This window comes from Momordica charantia (genome assembly GCF_013281855.1).
Source record: "Momordica charantia cultivar OHB3-1 chromosome 9 unlocalized genomic scaffold, Mcharantia_2.0 BLBB01000009.1, whole genome shotgun sequence".
In the NCBI taxonomy this organism is placed as follows: domain Eukaryota; kingdom Viridiplantae; phylum Streptophyta; class Magnoliopsida; order Cucurbitales; family Cucurbitaceae; genus Momordica; species Momordica charantia.
In genome coordinates, this window is record NW_028275167.1 from 5,109,002 (window position 1) to 5,125,062 (window position 16,061).

Consider the following 16,061-nt stretch of genomic DNA (forward strand, 5'->3'; position numbering starts at 1 on the left):
TCTTCTTATTCTAAGGATCTCATATTAAAATAATTTTGTAATAGAATCTATTAATATTTATAGTAGATCTTGACTGAACTCCACCATCAATAAAAAGAAGATATTACAAATATTTATAATAGAATATTACTCTTCTTATAAAGGATCTCGGGATCTGGAAAATAACTTTGTAAATGAAAAGGATCTCAGGGAAAGAATTTGTAAAGGAAAAGTAAGGATCTCATATTAAAAAGGAGAAAACAACTGATAGAAAAATAATATTATAATAGATCTTAACTCCTCAGGAATAGAAAAATAATATTACAAACATTTATAATAGATATTAATTGTCAATTTATAATAGACTATGATTTTGAGATAAAATAAAAATAATCTGCCAAACTAGATTTACAATAGATATGGTCGAACTATTTTTAAAAAAATAATGTTTGTTTGGAAATAGTTTGTCATCTCTTAAAGATAATGGGGTGAAATAGTTTGTCATCTCTTAAAGATAATGGGGTGATGTGACTTTCTTGATTGGAAATAGTTTGTCCTCCCATAATGTGATAGGGCAGATGACAGGTATAGCGAGAATTTTTTTTTTTTTTTACTAAATCTCAATATGTCGTCTATTGAAGAGACGAGATAACCATCATTGTATGTGAACCACGTATTACACTCTCTAAGAGAATAGTGAAATCTCCTTTTTAACTCATGCAAATGCAAAACAAGAGATGGTGAAATCTCTTTTAACTCATGCAAATGCAAAACAAACAGGTTGTTAAGAAATCTATTTTTTAAACCAGCTTTAAATTAAATTAAACTAAAAAGATTTATCAAAATTTTAAAAAGCATTCAAAATATGAATTAAATCTTTTTATAAAATAAATTACCATTAATACTAATGAAGAAGCAGAAAATGTGGAGAGTTAAATATCCATAAATGAGTTAAATTTATCAAACTCATTATGGGAGGGTGTTCTGTTTTTTTTTTTTTTAAATTGTCTCCACCGTTTAGTTTCACCTCCTAAAATCCAAATAAACACTCACACTAAATTTCAGGACTTTCTTCAATTTTAAATGCCCTATTTTTTTAATATAATTTTGTTTTGACTTGAGAAATGCTTAATTAATAATTTATTTTTTTGTTCGTCTTTTGATGATGGACGGTTCCGTAGAAGGTAAATCACCTGCTACTGGCTGGTGCACTCGCCCATACACATGCCCCTTTCTCTCTCTCTCTCTCTCTCAACCCAAAAAAATAAAATCACAATTTTCCCTCTTTTTCTCCCTCTTTATATCCCCACTTTTTTCCTTTCTCAAATTTCCAGTTTCATCACTGCAGCAATGGCCCATTTCATCTCCATCGCCATCTCCATCATTTTCACTTTTTCCTTAATTTCGCCTGCAATGGCCGCCGTCGCCAAGGATCAACTCACCTGTTCCATGTGCTCAAGTTGCGACAATCCCTGCCAAATTCCGCCGCCGCCTCCGCCGGTCGTTGACTGCCCTCCTCCTCCACCGCCTCCTCCGCCGCCGCTCCCCACTTCCGAATGCCCCCCTCCTCCCCCTTCTCCGCCGCCCCCCTCCTGCGACGCCTGCGTCTACCCTTCCCCGCCGCCGCCGGCCAACGGCGGGCAGTTTCCCGGGATTGCCCTTGCCCCGCCGCCGCCGAACCCAATTTTGCCGTATTTTCCTTACTATTATCTGAATCCCCCTTCGGCTTCTGCCAATTCCGTCTCGATTTCATTGAAGATTCTGCGTTTGGGTTTATTAATCATTCTCTGCCTCTATTAATCCATTGGTAACAGACAAATTGGTGCTGTTTCTTTCTTTTTTTGCTCTGTAATTTCTCTGCCATTGAAGAACCTCGGAGATTAGGATCGAAACAGAGCGAGGAGAAGACTACGTGTTAGATTAATCATTATTCTTTTGTTTGAATTTTCTCTTGGGGGTTACATATTTTGTGGGTTGACAATTGAAATGGCAATGAACTCGAAGAGGGGAAAGTCTTAAAGGATAATGTAACTATATAACCGTTTTATTTTATGCGACTGAATACTGAAACGTTGGTCAATTTAAATCTTCAGATTTAGTTACGTAATTTTATTTTTTAAAAAATATTATTTTAGTTGGAGGCCGATCCTATTACATTTTCTTAGGAGCTAAATTTAAAATTTATCGAAATTACATAAACTAAATTTGTACATTTGATTTTGAAAGTATATAATTTGAAATACTACGTGGACCAAAAATATAATGATATTTCAATAAAAACTCTATTTAACAACAATTTAGTGTATGTCTTTTGTTCATTTTAACGTCTACAGAAACAAATAGACAAAGTTATAAATGGTAGGTTAGGTGTTTATTTTAATGTCTACACAAACAAATAGGCAAAGCTATAAATGGAAGGTTAGGTGTTTGATTTTACGACAGATTTGAGCTTTTTATTAAGTAATTTTTTATGCAGAATTTTATAAGTTATTTGGAAAGTTAGGCATTGGCATTGCACCCAGAGTTGCATGTGTGTTATACCCACAATTTTCACCAAGAACATATTATTTATCGAGATGGATTTGGAACTAATAAATATTCCTTTTGGATATATAGTGATATTTGATCCATTCGACTTCTTTTAAAGGGTATTTTTTCAAACTAAGTTACCAACTGTTAAGGATCCACATTGTGAAGAAAATAGACCTTACAATATTTTATAATAGACATGAGCTACTACTCTCATGATCAATTGGTTTTGAGATGAAATCCCATAAATATTAATATGGTATCAGACCCAACAAACTCACAATAGAACTTTGACTCTCTAAGTATATTTTGATTGTATGGGGAAAGGGAATGGGGATTGGATTACTTTGAGTAGAAGGGAAGTGTTTGTTAGAAGTAGGGATAGGGAGAAAGAAAGGAAGCTGGGGAGGGGTGGAAATAGAGAATATAAGCAATTAATGCCTCTACTTTGGCACCAAAAATTCAGCATTTTAGATCATTATGTCCCATGTGCCTTTAGTGGTTGGTTGCTTTCTTATGGAATAAGAGTTCTCCAAAATTTCAAAGGCCAATAGGATTGGAATTTTGGGTCTTTTTAACTATTTGGGTTTTCACATCCCATTTTGGTCCATTTCTTAGCTATGCATTACTTTTTGAATAATTGGATTCTCCCCTCTCACTCCACAACTCAACAAAAAGAAATAATATTGATCAATTATTTGTTTCATGTTGAAACATTGCCTTCCCTTCACTTTGCTTTAATTTTGGATTCTTATACACATTAAGTTGTCATTTTCTAACCAGAGCTTTTTTTCCTCCATAATTGAAGTACAAAAGTGATCTATAAAATGACCAAATAAAAAGATTTATTTTCGTTGAAGTTAGAGGGTATATTTTTTTAGGAAATGAAAGTTCAATTGGTCAAAGCATTACTTAGCTCCTTGAAGATTAAAGATTCTAACTTAAGGGTGAAAATTGGGTCAAGATTTTTCGCATGCCATTGGTCCTTTTTTTTTTTAATTCTTTTTTTATCTACCCTGATTGAATATCTTTTAAAAAAAAAAGGAAAAAAAAATTGGAGCGTTCCCACAATTGTATAGAAAATTTGAAAATAATCAAAACAAGTTTCTCAATTCTTGTTCTCATTTCCAATTTGTTCCAAAACATAAATGAAAAGATTGTTCGATCGTATTTGAATTCTTGGAAGTTGGAACCATGCGTTACATTTTTCTTCATTAAAAATAAAGAAAATGGAACATTATCAAACGGGGGATTTAACTTTTAGATTCCTGTCACTTTTTGAGAATTGAGAGTATTCTTTTTTCCAATAATGGAATAACCAAAACGATAAAATAAAATAAACCAATAAGATAGTTTCTTCTCTTTCAAGTCAAGAGATATACCTTTTTATGAAATTAAATCCTAACATACAATACAATCTATACTTGGTTTTGTTTTCATTTACCAAATATTGAAGCAGAGATATTTGAACTAGGACCATTGAAACAAAACCGAATTAAGAATTAAGAATAAGAATTACTAGAATAATTATTAAGAATGAGATATCACAATTTGATAGCATGCATATACAGTAACAATATGAGATCAAAAGGGAATTTGGGCTACGAATATTCTTCCAATTTCTGAGTTCAGTCACATAAAATAGAAAGAAGAAGAAACAAAGTTGCTCATGCACTCGCTACAAATGCGTGTAATTTGCAGAGGCTATGGATGATTTCCCTGACTGGCTTACTTTATTAAATTATGATGATGTTTTTTAATTTTGGTTTTGTTAACTTACAAAATGAATTCGAATTTTCATCTCAAACATTGTACTAGTCGGAGAAGGACAATTACTCATTCTTTTAAACCAGCATTCTTTGATACAAACCACGAGGGATGAAAAGGAATTTGGGTTGAAGATCCTCTGAGATGAGATAAGAGATGGAGATGATTTGGAAATGGTCCATAGAAATACAATTTAGTGAAATCTAAAATGAAACTATATATACTAGGAAATGTTCTTCATTAAAAATGCTAGATAGAAATTGGCTAAACATGTGTCTTTTAGCTCCAAATTTTTTGGTTAATTTTTTTAACTTTGTGCCTTTTTAGTTTTTGAATTCAGCTCTTTATATATATTTTAATAGGTTTTCATTTAATGATCTCTTATTATTAGAGAATGTTATAATTGATAGAGGATAAATTTACCTGACATAATAGTCAGTGAACTGACGAAAATGTAGAGCAGGAAAAATGTCATTTAATTAAGAGAGAAAATTTTCTAATTTATCTTCCAAATTTAAGTGTTTTTCCATTGATGATCTTTTTTCTCCTCTAAAATACTTCACCAATTCACTAATTATTATGTCATGTAAGTTTATGTTGGGATTGGTGGAGTCAAAACGACACCAAAACGAGCTAGGAAAGAGTCGGGATTGAGCCGGGAATGAGCCGGGAAGCATTAGGATCGAAGCAGGATGAAAACAGGGGATAAGCGGAAGTTGCAGGCCACTCGGGCCGAGGAAGTAGCGTCCCGGCGCTGTCCAGATGGGGGCGTAGCACGGACTTTATAAATAGCAGTTTTTCGCTTTTAGGGTTGATTCCAGCTATCTTTAAGTCGTTTTTCAGAGAGTTTCGTGGCAGATTGAAGGGGAAGGCTCGGGCATTGGCAGAGGCATTGGGATCGATCAAGATCAACGTATTCGTGGTAATTAGATTTGATCCTTGTGAGTTTTTCACTCATGTTCCTAAGTATTAGTTGTGTAAAATAGTTAGAAGCTAGGGAGCTTTTGTTGAGACCTGTAGATGATATTTTGGAGGGTGTTATTGTATCCAATCCTAAACAATATTAGTGAATTACCACATTTGAGTGGAAAACTGGACGTAACCCTTAGTGGTGAACCAATATAATTTGCTCTATCGTTTGGTGTTTTTCTTCTTATTTACATATTATTGGTTGTGTTGGATATTTTATGTGGAAGGAGAAATTATTCAGGTCAATCAACTTCCCAATAGTTTATTATCCTCCAATTTTAATATCAATCCCTAGTGAGCTAGAGACTGGATAAAACTTTTAAATTATAGGGATAAAATCGAAAGAAATTCAAACATCATCCCTTTTTTTATTAAAATAAAGTCAAATATATTTATTTATTATTGTCAATTCCAACAACCCTTCCTAGAGGATGAAACTATTTTACTTGAAAAAAAGAAGTTCACCATTACAATATATAAATAACTTTTTTTATAATTCACAAAAACTATCTTGAGAGTAGTTATAGCATAAACGTTTGGGCCGAACCGTTGGTTCCATTCCGAACGGCCACGTAACGACCCCCGTCCGTTCATTCCTTTCATCCAACCAAACTTCGCCACGTGTCCAAACATTCCCGCCAAAACTTTTTTTTTATAGAAAAGAGAGGAAATTGAATTAATTCTTTAAGAAAGAGTCTTCTCTTCCATCTCTCTGGTTTGCATCAAATCCTCAGATCTTCACCATGGGAAAGGCAACGGCGATCAACTTTTTCAATTCCAATTCTACCCTCCACCCTTCCTACTTCGAGATTCCTCTCTCTTTTCGATTTCTCCTTATAAATCTAACAGATCCTAGCCTCGTAATTTCTTCTTCTTGTTCTTCTTTTTTCTTTTCAGATGATTAGTGACGTGATTTTTTTTGACAATAAAGGAACCAACAAGAAATTTCAAAGGTGATAGAGGAGAAATACGAAAATTCACTTTCATCCAATTTTAGGAAAACGCTCTATGTTGAGTTGAAGAAATTTGTCAAATTATAGAAGCTAATTTCTTTTACTACAACAAGTGGGATGATAATTCGAACTCATAACCTTTCGATCAGAGATATGTGTTAATTACCGTTCAACTAAACTTATATTGATGTAAATTTAATGGAAAAAACTTAAGATTGTTTTATGCATATAAAAATAAAAGGGGTTCACTTTCTCAATGTGGTGGAATTTAAAGGATTAATTGACTTTCATTATTATTATTTAAGTTTGACAAAATAAACAAAAACAAAAAATAAAAACTAGCTAGAATTGGTTTTAGAAATAGTAGTTGAGGGTGATTATGAGTTGATTGATTAACCACGAATCACATCCCAAAATTAAGATTTATTTTAGATTAAAATACATTTTTAGTCTTTAAATTATAGGAAAACGAAAACTCTTTCGTCGCTCTTTGAACGATGCATTCGTTAACATATTCGTTGCTTTTTTTCTACTGCAACGACAAAATGTTATTTTCGTCGCTTTTTTGTGTGACGAAAACAATTTTCATCCATAGTTTTTGTTGCTCAAGAACAACTTTTTTAAGAAATAGCCACTTCTACTTCATCTCCGTTCCTTGATTCCCACCTTTAACCTCACAATTCTTAGACCCTACTCATGATTTCCCAAAACATCCTCAATTCCTCAGTTCTGAATTTAGGGATTTTGATTTTTCTTCAACTGCATCTTCTATCAAGGAAACAATTTGTACTTGTTGGCGTTGATGGTAAAAGATGGAATGACTAAAATTGGGGAAGAAGAAGAGAGAGGAAGAGAATAGGGAGAAGTGAGAGAAGGAAAGAGAAAAAGAAATTATACATTAACATAAAAAAAATATATAATTATTTAATATTGTCACCTCCTCTCAAATTTCTCAACTCAATTATGTTATGGATCATTGTTTAAAAATCGGGGACCAAACTGTCACTTTTTGAAATTTAAGGATCAAATAAACACTTTTGATAGAGTAAATGTATTTTACATTTTAATTTATAGAAATGTTTTAATAATTCTTTTTTTAAATGATTAAATTAGCAAGTATATATGACAAACTCACCCTAATTAGTACTATTAATTTCTGAAAGACTGTAAAAGTTTAAAGTCACACCGACCAAATGAAAATTAAACTAAAACCATAAAGATTATTTTACCTAATAAATTTTTAACCTAACTTTTTTTATCATACATTAAATAGTCGCCGATGACATTTAATAATTTATAGTTGAGTGTGGATATGTGTTTAGTCAATGAAAAAGACATGTCAGCTTTGAGAACGTGATCCATGCAATATTGTGATTGGAATGAAACTTGAGGGAGGAGACTAATTTATTGAACCATATAATAAAAAATAGACCACAACTCTTTGTACTATATGGCTTCTAAGTATCAAATCAATTCTCCCAACATATATGTGTGTATATGGTTTTCAATTCAACTAAAAACGCTAAACCATAAATAGAATTCAATGCAAAGGACCCGTACGTGGTTGAAATTCTTTGTACACTTTGAGCATAAATTATTATTGAGAAGGTCTCGTGTCAATAGAGATATTGTCTTTCACTTGTGTACTTATGATTTTTCTCTTATCTAATCAATGCGAGATTTTGATTACATTTATAATAGATATAATATATTGTCCACTTTGAGTATAAATGTGCTTAGACTTACATTTAAGTTAATTTAAAGGCCTTTCTTTCATATTAGTAGAGATATTTGTTTTCATCCTTTTTGATTGACATGAGACTATGCTCACATTCAAATAGAATAGTTCTTAATTTATGCACAATAATAGATTACAAAAACTTAAAATCATATAACATATATTTGGATTGAACAAATTAAAAAAAAATTAATGTTATTGATAATGTTTCAATTTCTTGTTTCTTGTTTATAAATTTATTAAGAAACTTTACCATTTGACAACTATTTATGTTTTCTTATTTTAAATTGTATAGAAACTTTATAGAATCATTCTCAAAATTTGTATAGAGATTTTCGAAACAACACAATTAAGTTTCTTGCTTATTGTTTCCCTCTCTAATTTATTTCAAAACATATACATAAAAATATATAGTTATATCATTATTGTATTCGTGGATGTTGGGCCCAAACAATTCTATTTTTCTTTATTAAAAAGAAGAAATAGAAACAAGAACGTTAGGGCTCGTTTAGTAATATTCTTGTTTCTTATTTCTCGTTTCCAATTTTCTTAAGAAATCTAAGCATTTTGTAACTAACTTTGTTTCTTAATTATTTTTTTTAGAAATTTTGGAAACAACCAAAAAAAGTTTTTTCTTTTTTGTTTCTATTTTCAATTTGTTCTAAAGCATAAATAAAAAGATTTTTTTTATCATACTTGAATTCATGGACGTTAGACTCATGTCATTCATTTTTCTTTATTAAAAATAAAGAAACATAAACAAAAAACAAAAACATTACCGAACGAATCCCGAAAGTGGTAAAGTTGAAGTTTACGATGAATACTAATTTAATCCCATAAAATTTTTTGCCTCAGTTATGATTACTTCTTGCATTTTTCCTCCACTATAAATCTATAATCAATTTCTACCGGCTTGCGTGGGGTTTCAGCTACAATAATAGTTAAAATTCAGTCTATAGTAGTAAAAAATAAATAAAAGGTTTTTATTATTTAGTAAAACTATTTAAGGAAGCACATGCCCAAGAAATTATAATGATTTGACCTCACAAATTGTACGACAAAAATATGGGTGAATTAAATGGAAGACCAATGAGTTAATTTACGAAGAAATTATTTAATACAATGAGTAAAATATGGTAAAAAAAAATTGTGAAGACTTTTTTACCGTTATAAAAGTAACAACCTAATTTGAAGATAAAGTCTAAAACTACCCAAGCGAGCAAAAATCAGTTTTATAGCTACTAATTTTTATTATTTGTCATGTAAATATAATTGGTACGAAAATTAAAAAATCATACTATTTTCTAAAGAATATGAGATTATAAAAATGAATAAGTTAATGATTCAAACTTATAATTTAACAAGAAATTAGACACTAACACCCGCGCAATATACCTCTTGACAAAAGAAAATAAAAATCTACCTACATTCAAACTAATCCAATGACGCATCCAGATGATCCATTCATGATATTATTGTAAAAAATTCCCCTTCCTTTTTCCTTCATTTACATAGCTAGCTAACTAACGCCCCAAGTCAAACAACCTTAAAATTTAATATCTCCAAATTGAATGTCATTTTCAAATAAATACAGAAAATAAATATTACCCTAGATGAAAAGTTATGAGAAATTGATTTTCTTTTTCCTTTTTCCTTTTTTTTAATCAAAGAGACACTGGATTACACATACATAGGACTACTAAAAGTTACATCTTAGTGACCATTCACCACAATCGGAATCTACGAAAGAAAACAACTATTCTAAAAAATAGAGAAATGATCATTGCACACTTAGCCAATAAAACAGCTTATTTGTTCAAATAACTAAGAACACGTATAAAATTTAGCCCAATAAACAAACATCTTCTCCAAAGTTCCAACATCCTCAAACTCATTCAATGACATCGCCTCCAACGTTGTCTTCTTCTCCACCATGACAGGTAAGGAAGGATAAGGCGAAATCCCCAAATTATGTTGTTCACAGATCTCAAAAGACTGATAGCCTCCATAGATTTCAAAACCGTGTTCGAGCCAATCGCCGCTGCACTTCCACCGTTGCCCACCTTCTGCTCCATCATCCTTTCCTCTAGATCATGGAAGTTCTTTGAACTAGAATGCAACGAAAATTAAGAGTCAATTTTGTGCTTAATAACTCTCTAAAATACTCTGATGACGAAGCCATGAACTATACATAACAATATTACCTTTGATTTTATCAACAGAACTATCAACATCCAACGAGGAGATCTCAAACATGACCCTATTTGCCATTCCAGAAACCAACAGGAAAAAGTATCTTTACCAGAAATTGCCTCCAAAAAACAAGAGAGTTCACTTTTATATCTTAATCTATGCTACTTAGTTATTGAAAAAAAACCACGAAAAAAAAAACAACTCAGTCAGAAGACTGAAAGAAAACGTACACCCTATCGGAGAGGAGAAGTAGAGGAGGGGAACAGGTCATAGGCTACTGTCATCTCCTCCCCATTTTTTTCTCTATCTCCTTTGAAAAACTCAGTCTTCACGAGAAGGAGAGAAAGTGTAATGAAAAAAAAACAAGTGTCAGTAGAGAGTTTCTTTTATCATAATTTTGTTATAATATTTATACATATATTTCAAATTAGATTTCTCAATATTAAAATATACAAATTCAAGACGTGATCCAAGCGTGTCCAATAATGTCAAACTTGACTAAGAAAGCTTATAAAGAATTAAATGCTTTCCCTTTTTTGTTTATCATAATCTCACCATAATGCACATAAAAAAAAAAATTATTCAATGGTGAGGATCTCACACATCTGGCTGCCCACCTTCATTCAATTTGGGTGGCAAATCCAGCAAGCAAATATAGGTTAGGATAAAGTTTCTGTGCCCATTTATTAGCATCACCCCCCCTTCTTCCCCTCCAACAAAATATTTAATTCCATTTCACAAACTTAGGTGAATTATTAATTATCTTCCTTTCCATTTATATCATATACCTTTTTTTTTTAATTTAACTTTTCCTCTCTTTAAATTACTTCAAATTTCTCTCTCCATTCCCAATTTGTGGATTTAGATTTCAATGGAAGGTGTATCGGTGAGCGTCTACAATGGGCTGAGGCGCTATTGGAGGAGGAAGAGTTACCGGAAACTTACTGGGCCGGTGCCCCGTGCCCGGCGGGAGACGGTGCAACTTGGGGCGCCCGGAGGGATGCGGCGGCGGCGCCGGATTTGGCGGCTCAAGATCTCTCCCAAGCTCCGCCTGCTCCGGCGGCTGCCGACGCTGAAGAAACTGCTCCTCTGGCTGAGGGATTCGTATGTGAAGGCGATGTTGGCGTTTGCGAACTCGAGGGTCATCGGTGCCGGCGGCGGCGACGGCGTCGGGAGGAGCACGCTGAAGGAGTATGATGAGAAAGTGATTACTGAGATCTATAAGTCGTTGATGGTGGCGCAGGGGCGGTTGCCGCCGCCTCCGGAACCTGTCCGGCCGACTTGGGTTGGCGGCCGGCTGCCGACGGCGGCGGAATAATGCGGCGGAGATTACGGGATGGAGAAAACTGTGGGGTCTGGAGATGGACGGTAAGGATCTACCGGAAAAGGAGAAGAAAATCCTATCCGCTGATTTTTTTTACTCTTTTTTGCTTCTTTTTTTTTTCCCTTTCCTTTTCCAACTTTTTAATGTAATGTTAAAGTTAGGAAATAATTTGACATATCACCTGATTATTATCATACTTGAAAAACATATAATTACAATAACAAAGAGAAAAGAAGAACTCAAAAAAGATAAAATGAAAAAAAAAAATCTAAACATTACGATGGGAGACAAAGCCTTGAATTATTTTATTTTATTATAAAAGTAAAATTATGCACGTAATTCCTTTGAGGCGGAATACTTAATTTCATGATAAAGAAAACATGTCTATTAGTATTAGAAATTATTTTTCTTTACAAATAATAATAATAATAATAATAAATTCCTAAATGGAATTGAGTTGAAGAACTCTACAATTTCATGAATATCCCTAAACGAATTATTTAGTTCATAATCATAGTCTTACTTTGCCCAGTCAGAAATTTGGTAGGTTGTAGGGAGTAGAAATTCAACATACAGGGGCATATCAATTTTGATTATTAGAAACTCATGGCTAGTAATTTTTAGCAAAAATTTTAGTTCCATTTATTTTAGCTTTAAATATCATTTTGGTTCATCGACTCTAAATATATATATATATATATATATATATATATATATATTAACTTTTAAAATATTTATTTTAATTCTTAAATTCCATTATCATCTTAGTTCTCGATATCATTTTGACGTTATTGTATAAGAAATGAATGATGTGACTTTGAATGTACATTATAATGTGCTGACATATCTATGTTTTAGAGCCATCCAGGTCGGTCGAGGTCTATATAGGGCAAAAAAATATTGGGAGGTTAGAATGGTAGAATAAAGCTAAAAACGAAAATAGAATCTTAACCTTTATTTTACATAAATATCCCAAAAGTTTTCCAGTTTTAAAATAGTATAACAAACTAGAGTAATTTAGTTTAAAACTGAAATGTGGATGTTAATTAGTAAAAATGTTGAGATGTCAGTTTTACGAAAGTGTTGAGATCTCAGTTTTACGAAAATGTTGATAGAAATATTGACATTTATAGATATTTTTTGAAAATTTGGAAAATTTAAGAAATTCATAAAATATATTTAAAGTAACCAATAAATATTTTACCCTTTTAAATAACTTAAAATTTATTATTATTAATATTATGTCTATATTAATGATATCTTATTGATATTTTCTTACATCCTGTCGATTCTTTTACGATATAATGAAAATATCAATTTACTCTTTGTAGCTTGTGTTGACGTCGAACCTATAGATGTGTGAGGATGTCGATAGAAACATCTACGTGTCAGGCGGAAATTCAAACATTTGAATTCAGTTATTATATCAGTGGTGCACACAGGTAGAAATTTCGATTGGGGAAGTAATTGTTGGGTGGTTTTTGTTAATAACAATCCTCCTTTAAACCTAGAGGTGTGCATTTTACTTTTGGGATTTCATCTTCGCCAAAGCCTGCCTAAATAGGACGGAGAATCTCCGCTTAAATTCTCCACGAATTAGGGATGGGGAAAATTTTTTCCTGCCGCCTAAATGATACAAAGATGAGAATGTGTTCTCCGCCCCGCGTCATTTTTTAATATATATATAATTTAATATTCTCCTTATACATATATACATTAAAAAAATCATGTATTCTTCTCTTATCCACCCACCCAATATATATATTTAGCAGAATCATACTTGTAAATGAGATTCCCGAACATCTCTAGTTGAATCTCCAATCTCAATTTGAATTTTGTCTTACCATATCTTAACTGATTAAAATACTTATTTCTAATTAAAATGTCATGGATTCAAATCATCATTTCACGTGTTGTCCTAATTAAAAATAATAAAAAATAAATAAATCTCAGTTTGAATGTTAATCGAATTCACTCAATTTCAACTTTTCTTTCAACTGCAATTAAAAGCTATACCATCTTTTGTAGAATATTTTTAAAATTATTTCATATTTCTAACTTTTAGAAATATAAGTATTTGGTAATTGTTCGCGTTTCTGATTTATTATTATTAATAATTTTTTTAATTAAATTTTAGAAATAGAAAAAATTAAATTTATTGTTTTTTTTGTTCCTACCTATTTTCTATTTTTTTCTAAAACATAAATAAAAGTATAATTTTATTATTTTTATTTTAAAAATGCATAATAAATATAAAAAATAAATATAACATAAAGAAATTGAATATTTAATTTGAAAAATTAAATTTCATATAAAACCTTTACTTTTTTGGTAACAATAAATATTTACCAAACATATTTTCGTTTCTTTTTTCAATTAAAAATAAAAAATAAGAATCAAGAAACAGTTATCGAACATACTTTTTTTTCTTAATTGAAATTGAAGAAACAAGAAACAAAAAATAGGAAAAAAGAAACAAGAACAATGAACGCTACCAAATGTGCTTTCAATATTCGCTCATATAATACCTATCTCAGTCGATTTACATATGACATCAATATATGCTCACGTCAGCCCCTCCGGCATATTTGAAATCATCTTATCCCATTTATTAAAACTTAAAAAGTAAAAAGTAATCCAAATTCAATATTAATCTTTTTGATACTGACACTTCTTTTCGTAATAATTTAATCCATATAATGAAAGAAAAAATAATGCAACAATTGAATCCCTAGCATTATACTTCTTGCCGTTATAAAGTCAATACAAATGGAATGAACATTAAATAACTTTTGATATATATTTATATATTTTTTTGAATAAAAAATAACTTTTGATATTTAATCAGAAAAGGTTTGTTCATTTCATTCACTAGCTTATGTAATATAGTTTAATTTTGCATCAAAATTTTAACAACAGTTTTAACTCAACATTTCTAAAAATATAAGAACTAAATCGTTTTAATTAAAAATAAATGTAATAAAATCTAAAATTATCTACATGTATCTAATTTTCTGCGGAATACTTTGCGGAAGAAAAAAAAAACTGCGGAATGAACTGAAATGGGCCGGGGCCCAATTTACTCAACAAACAAAGCCCAGACAGCTTCCACCAGGTTATACAACCCAAAGGAATTTTAAAAGGCTATATTGCCAATAATTAATGGCATGATACAAAAATAGCCACTTTAATTTTGAGTACTAATTTCTTATTAAAAAGTCAAATGTCTATAATACCTAAATATATGATTTAAATGAATTTTGATAAATACATAAAAGAAGGTATAGTAAATAAAAAATATGGAATTGTCAAAGTTTAGACTTTTTTTTTAATTGAATATATCTTTTGTTGAATTTTTATTGAATGTAATAATCTTATTTAATATAAGATAATTCAAATTATTTTTTGAAAGGTCAAATAGTTTTTTGTCGAGAAAATAAGAGATGGTGAGACTTGTTGTATCAAGAATTTCATTTGGTCTCTAAATTTTAAAATTGTACAACATTAACTTTGAGATCCTTTTAATATTGGAAATTCAGTCATTTAGTAAGAGTGGAAATTAAGCTTTAAATATATATTTCATCTATATACATTCAAGTTTTCTATATGTTTAAAAATATTACTTTCGGAAATGTATAATTAAAAAAAAAGTGTACCAACATGGTCTATAATCATATTATATATATGTAGTTATCATATAAATATTTTTTTATTACTTATTAATAACATAAACAATTAAGATTTAATTAGTCACTCTAATCAGAACTTAATTAGGTAAGACACATATCTCCGATAAAAGGTCGTGGTATTCCCATCTCCAAGAATAAAGGATAAACTTGATTCAAACATAAACATAACAAATTGTATACTTTAACTAAGAAATATGTGACTTTTTTCTAGCCTGCTCGATTGGTAACGTTTACGTTTCTTGTTTTTTGTTTTTCTGATTTTTAAAAAGAACAATATAATTGTGTTTGATAATTGTTTCTTATTTCAAACATGGGTTAGCTTATTTTGAACCAAGGTTAAATCAAAAGAATTTGAGGGAATACGTTCAAATTTCATGATAGCCCTCTAACTAAGAATTAATTTCCTATGTGTTTCTTTGGCAACCAAATGTACCTACAAGCTTGTCCAGACACGCTCACGAATATCAAGAAAAATATATTTCTTTTTTCATATGTTTTCCCTGTTTATTGAAAAGAAAAGGAACCGTAACATGTCTGGTAACCAAAAAGTAATAAATTTTATTGTTTCTAAAATTTCTTCACAATTTTGAAAAATGCGGTCTAAAGACAAGGATAAGAAATAGGAGCTATTATTATTATTATTTTTTTTTTTAGTAGGAGGAAAATAGTGAGGTTTCAGTTGGCAACGGCTAGCGAGAGGTTGGCGCAGAGAACTGAACGGCCAAACCTAAACTAAACCTTCAGTTTTGCGGCCCAACGGCTAGTCTTAAATATTTAACGTCTTTATTTGAATTAGTCAATTTCTATATAAAGGGATATAATATAATGAAGTGACTAATTAACTAAATTTTGTTAAATATTTCAATACCCAACCAACCCTAAAATAATAACATTTAATCAAACAAAGTCAAGTGTCTTAT

The 16,061-nt window shown here is 30.9% G+C and overlaps 1 protein-coding gene across 2 annotated transcripts; it reads left to right on the top strand.

Annotated features, from left to right (window-relative positions):
- Positions 1–10,762: 10,762 nt before the first annotated feature.
- On the top strand, positions 10,763–13,195 carry LOC111019168 (uncharacterized). 2 transcript variants are annotated; one of them, XM_022295497.2, is made up of 3 exons: positions 10,763–10,875; positions 10,994–11,496; positions 12,784–13,195. In XM_022295497.2, exon 2 carries the CDS (start codon positions 11,000–11,002, stop codon positions 11,444–11,446), a length of 447 nt encoding a protein of 148 aa, XP_022151189.1. In that variant the 5' UTR covers positions 10,763–10,875; positions 10,994–10,999; the 3' UTR covers positions 11,447–11,496; positions 12,784–13,195. The 2 variants fall into 2 exon arrangements, with proteins under 2 accessions (XP_022151189.1, XP_087973053.1); XM_088116927.1 differs by lacking the exon at positions 10,763–10,875 and having other exon boundaries at positions 10,899–11,496.
- The last annotated feature ends 2,866 nt before the right edge of the window (positions 13,196–16,061 follow it).

What these genes read in the sequence shown, in the direction of transcription:
- LOC111019168 (XM_022295497.2), top strand. Translation starts at nt 11,000, where the DNA reads ATGGAAGGTGTATCGGTGAGCGTCTACAATGGGCTGAGGCGCTATTGG.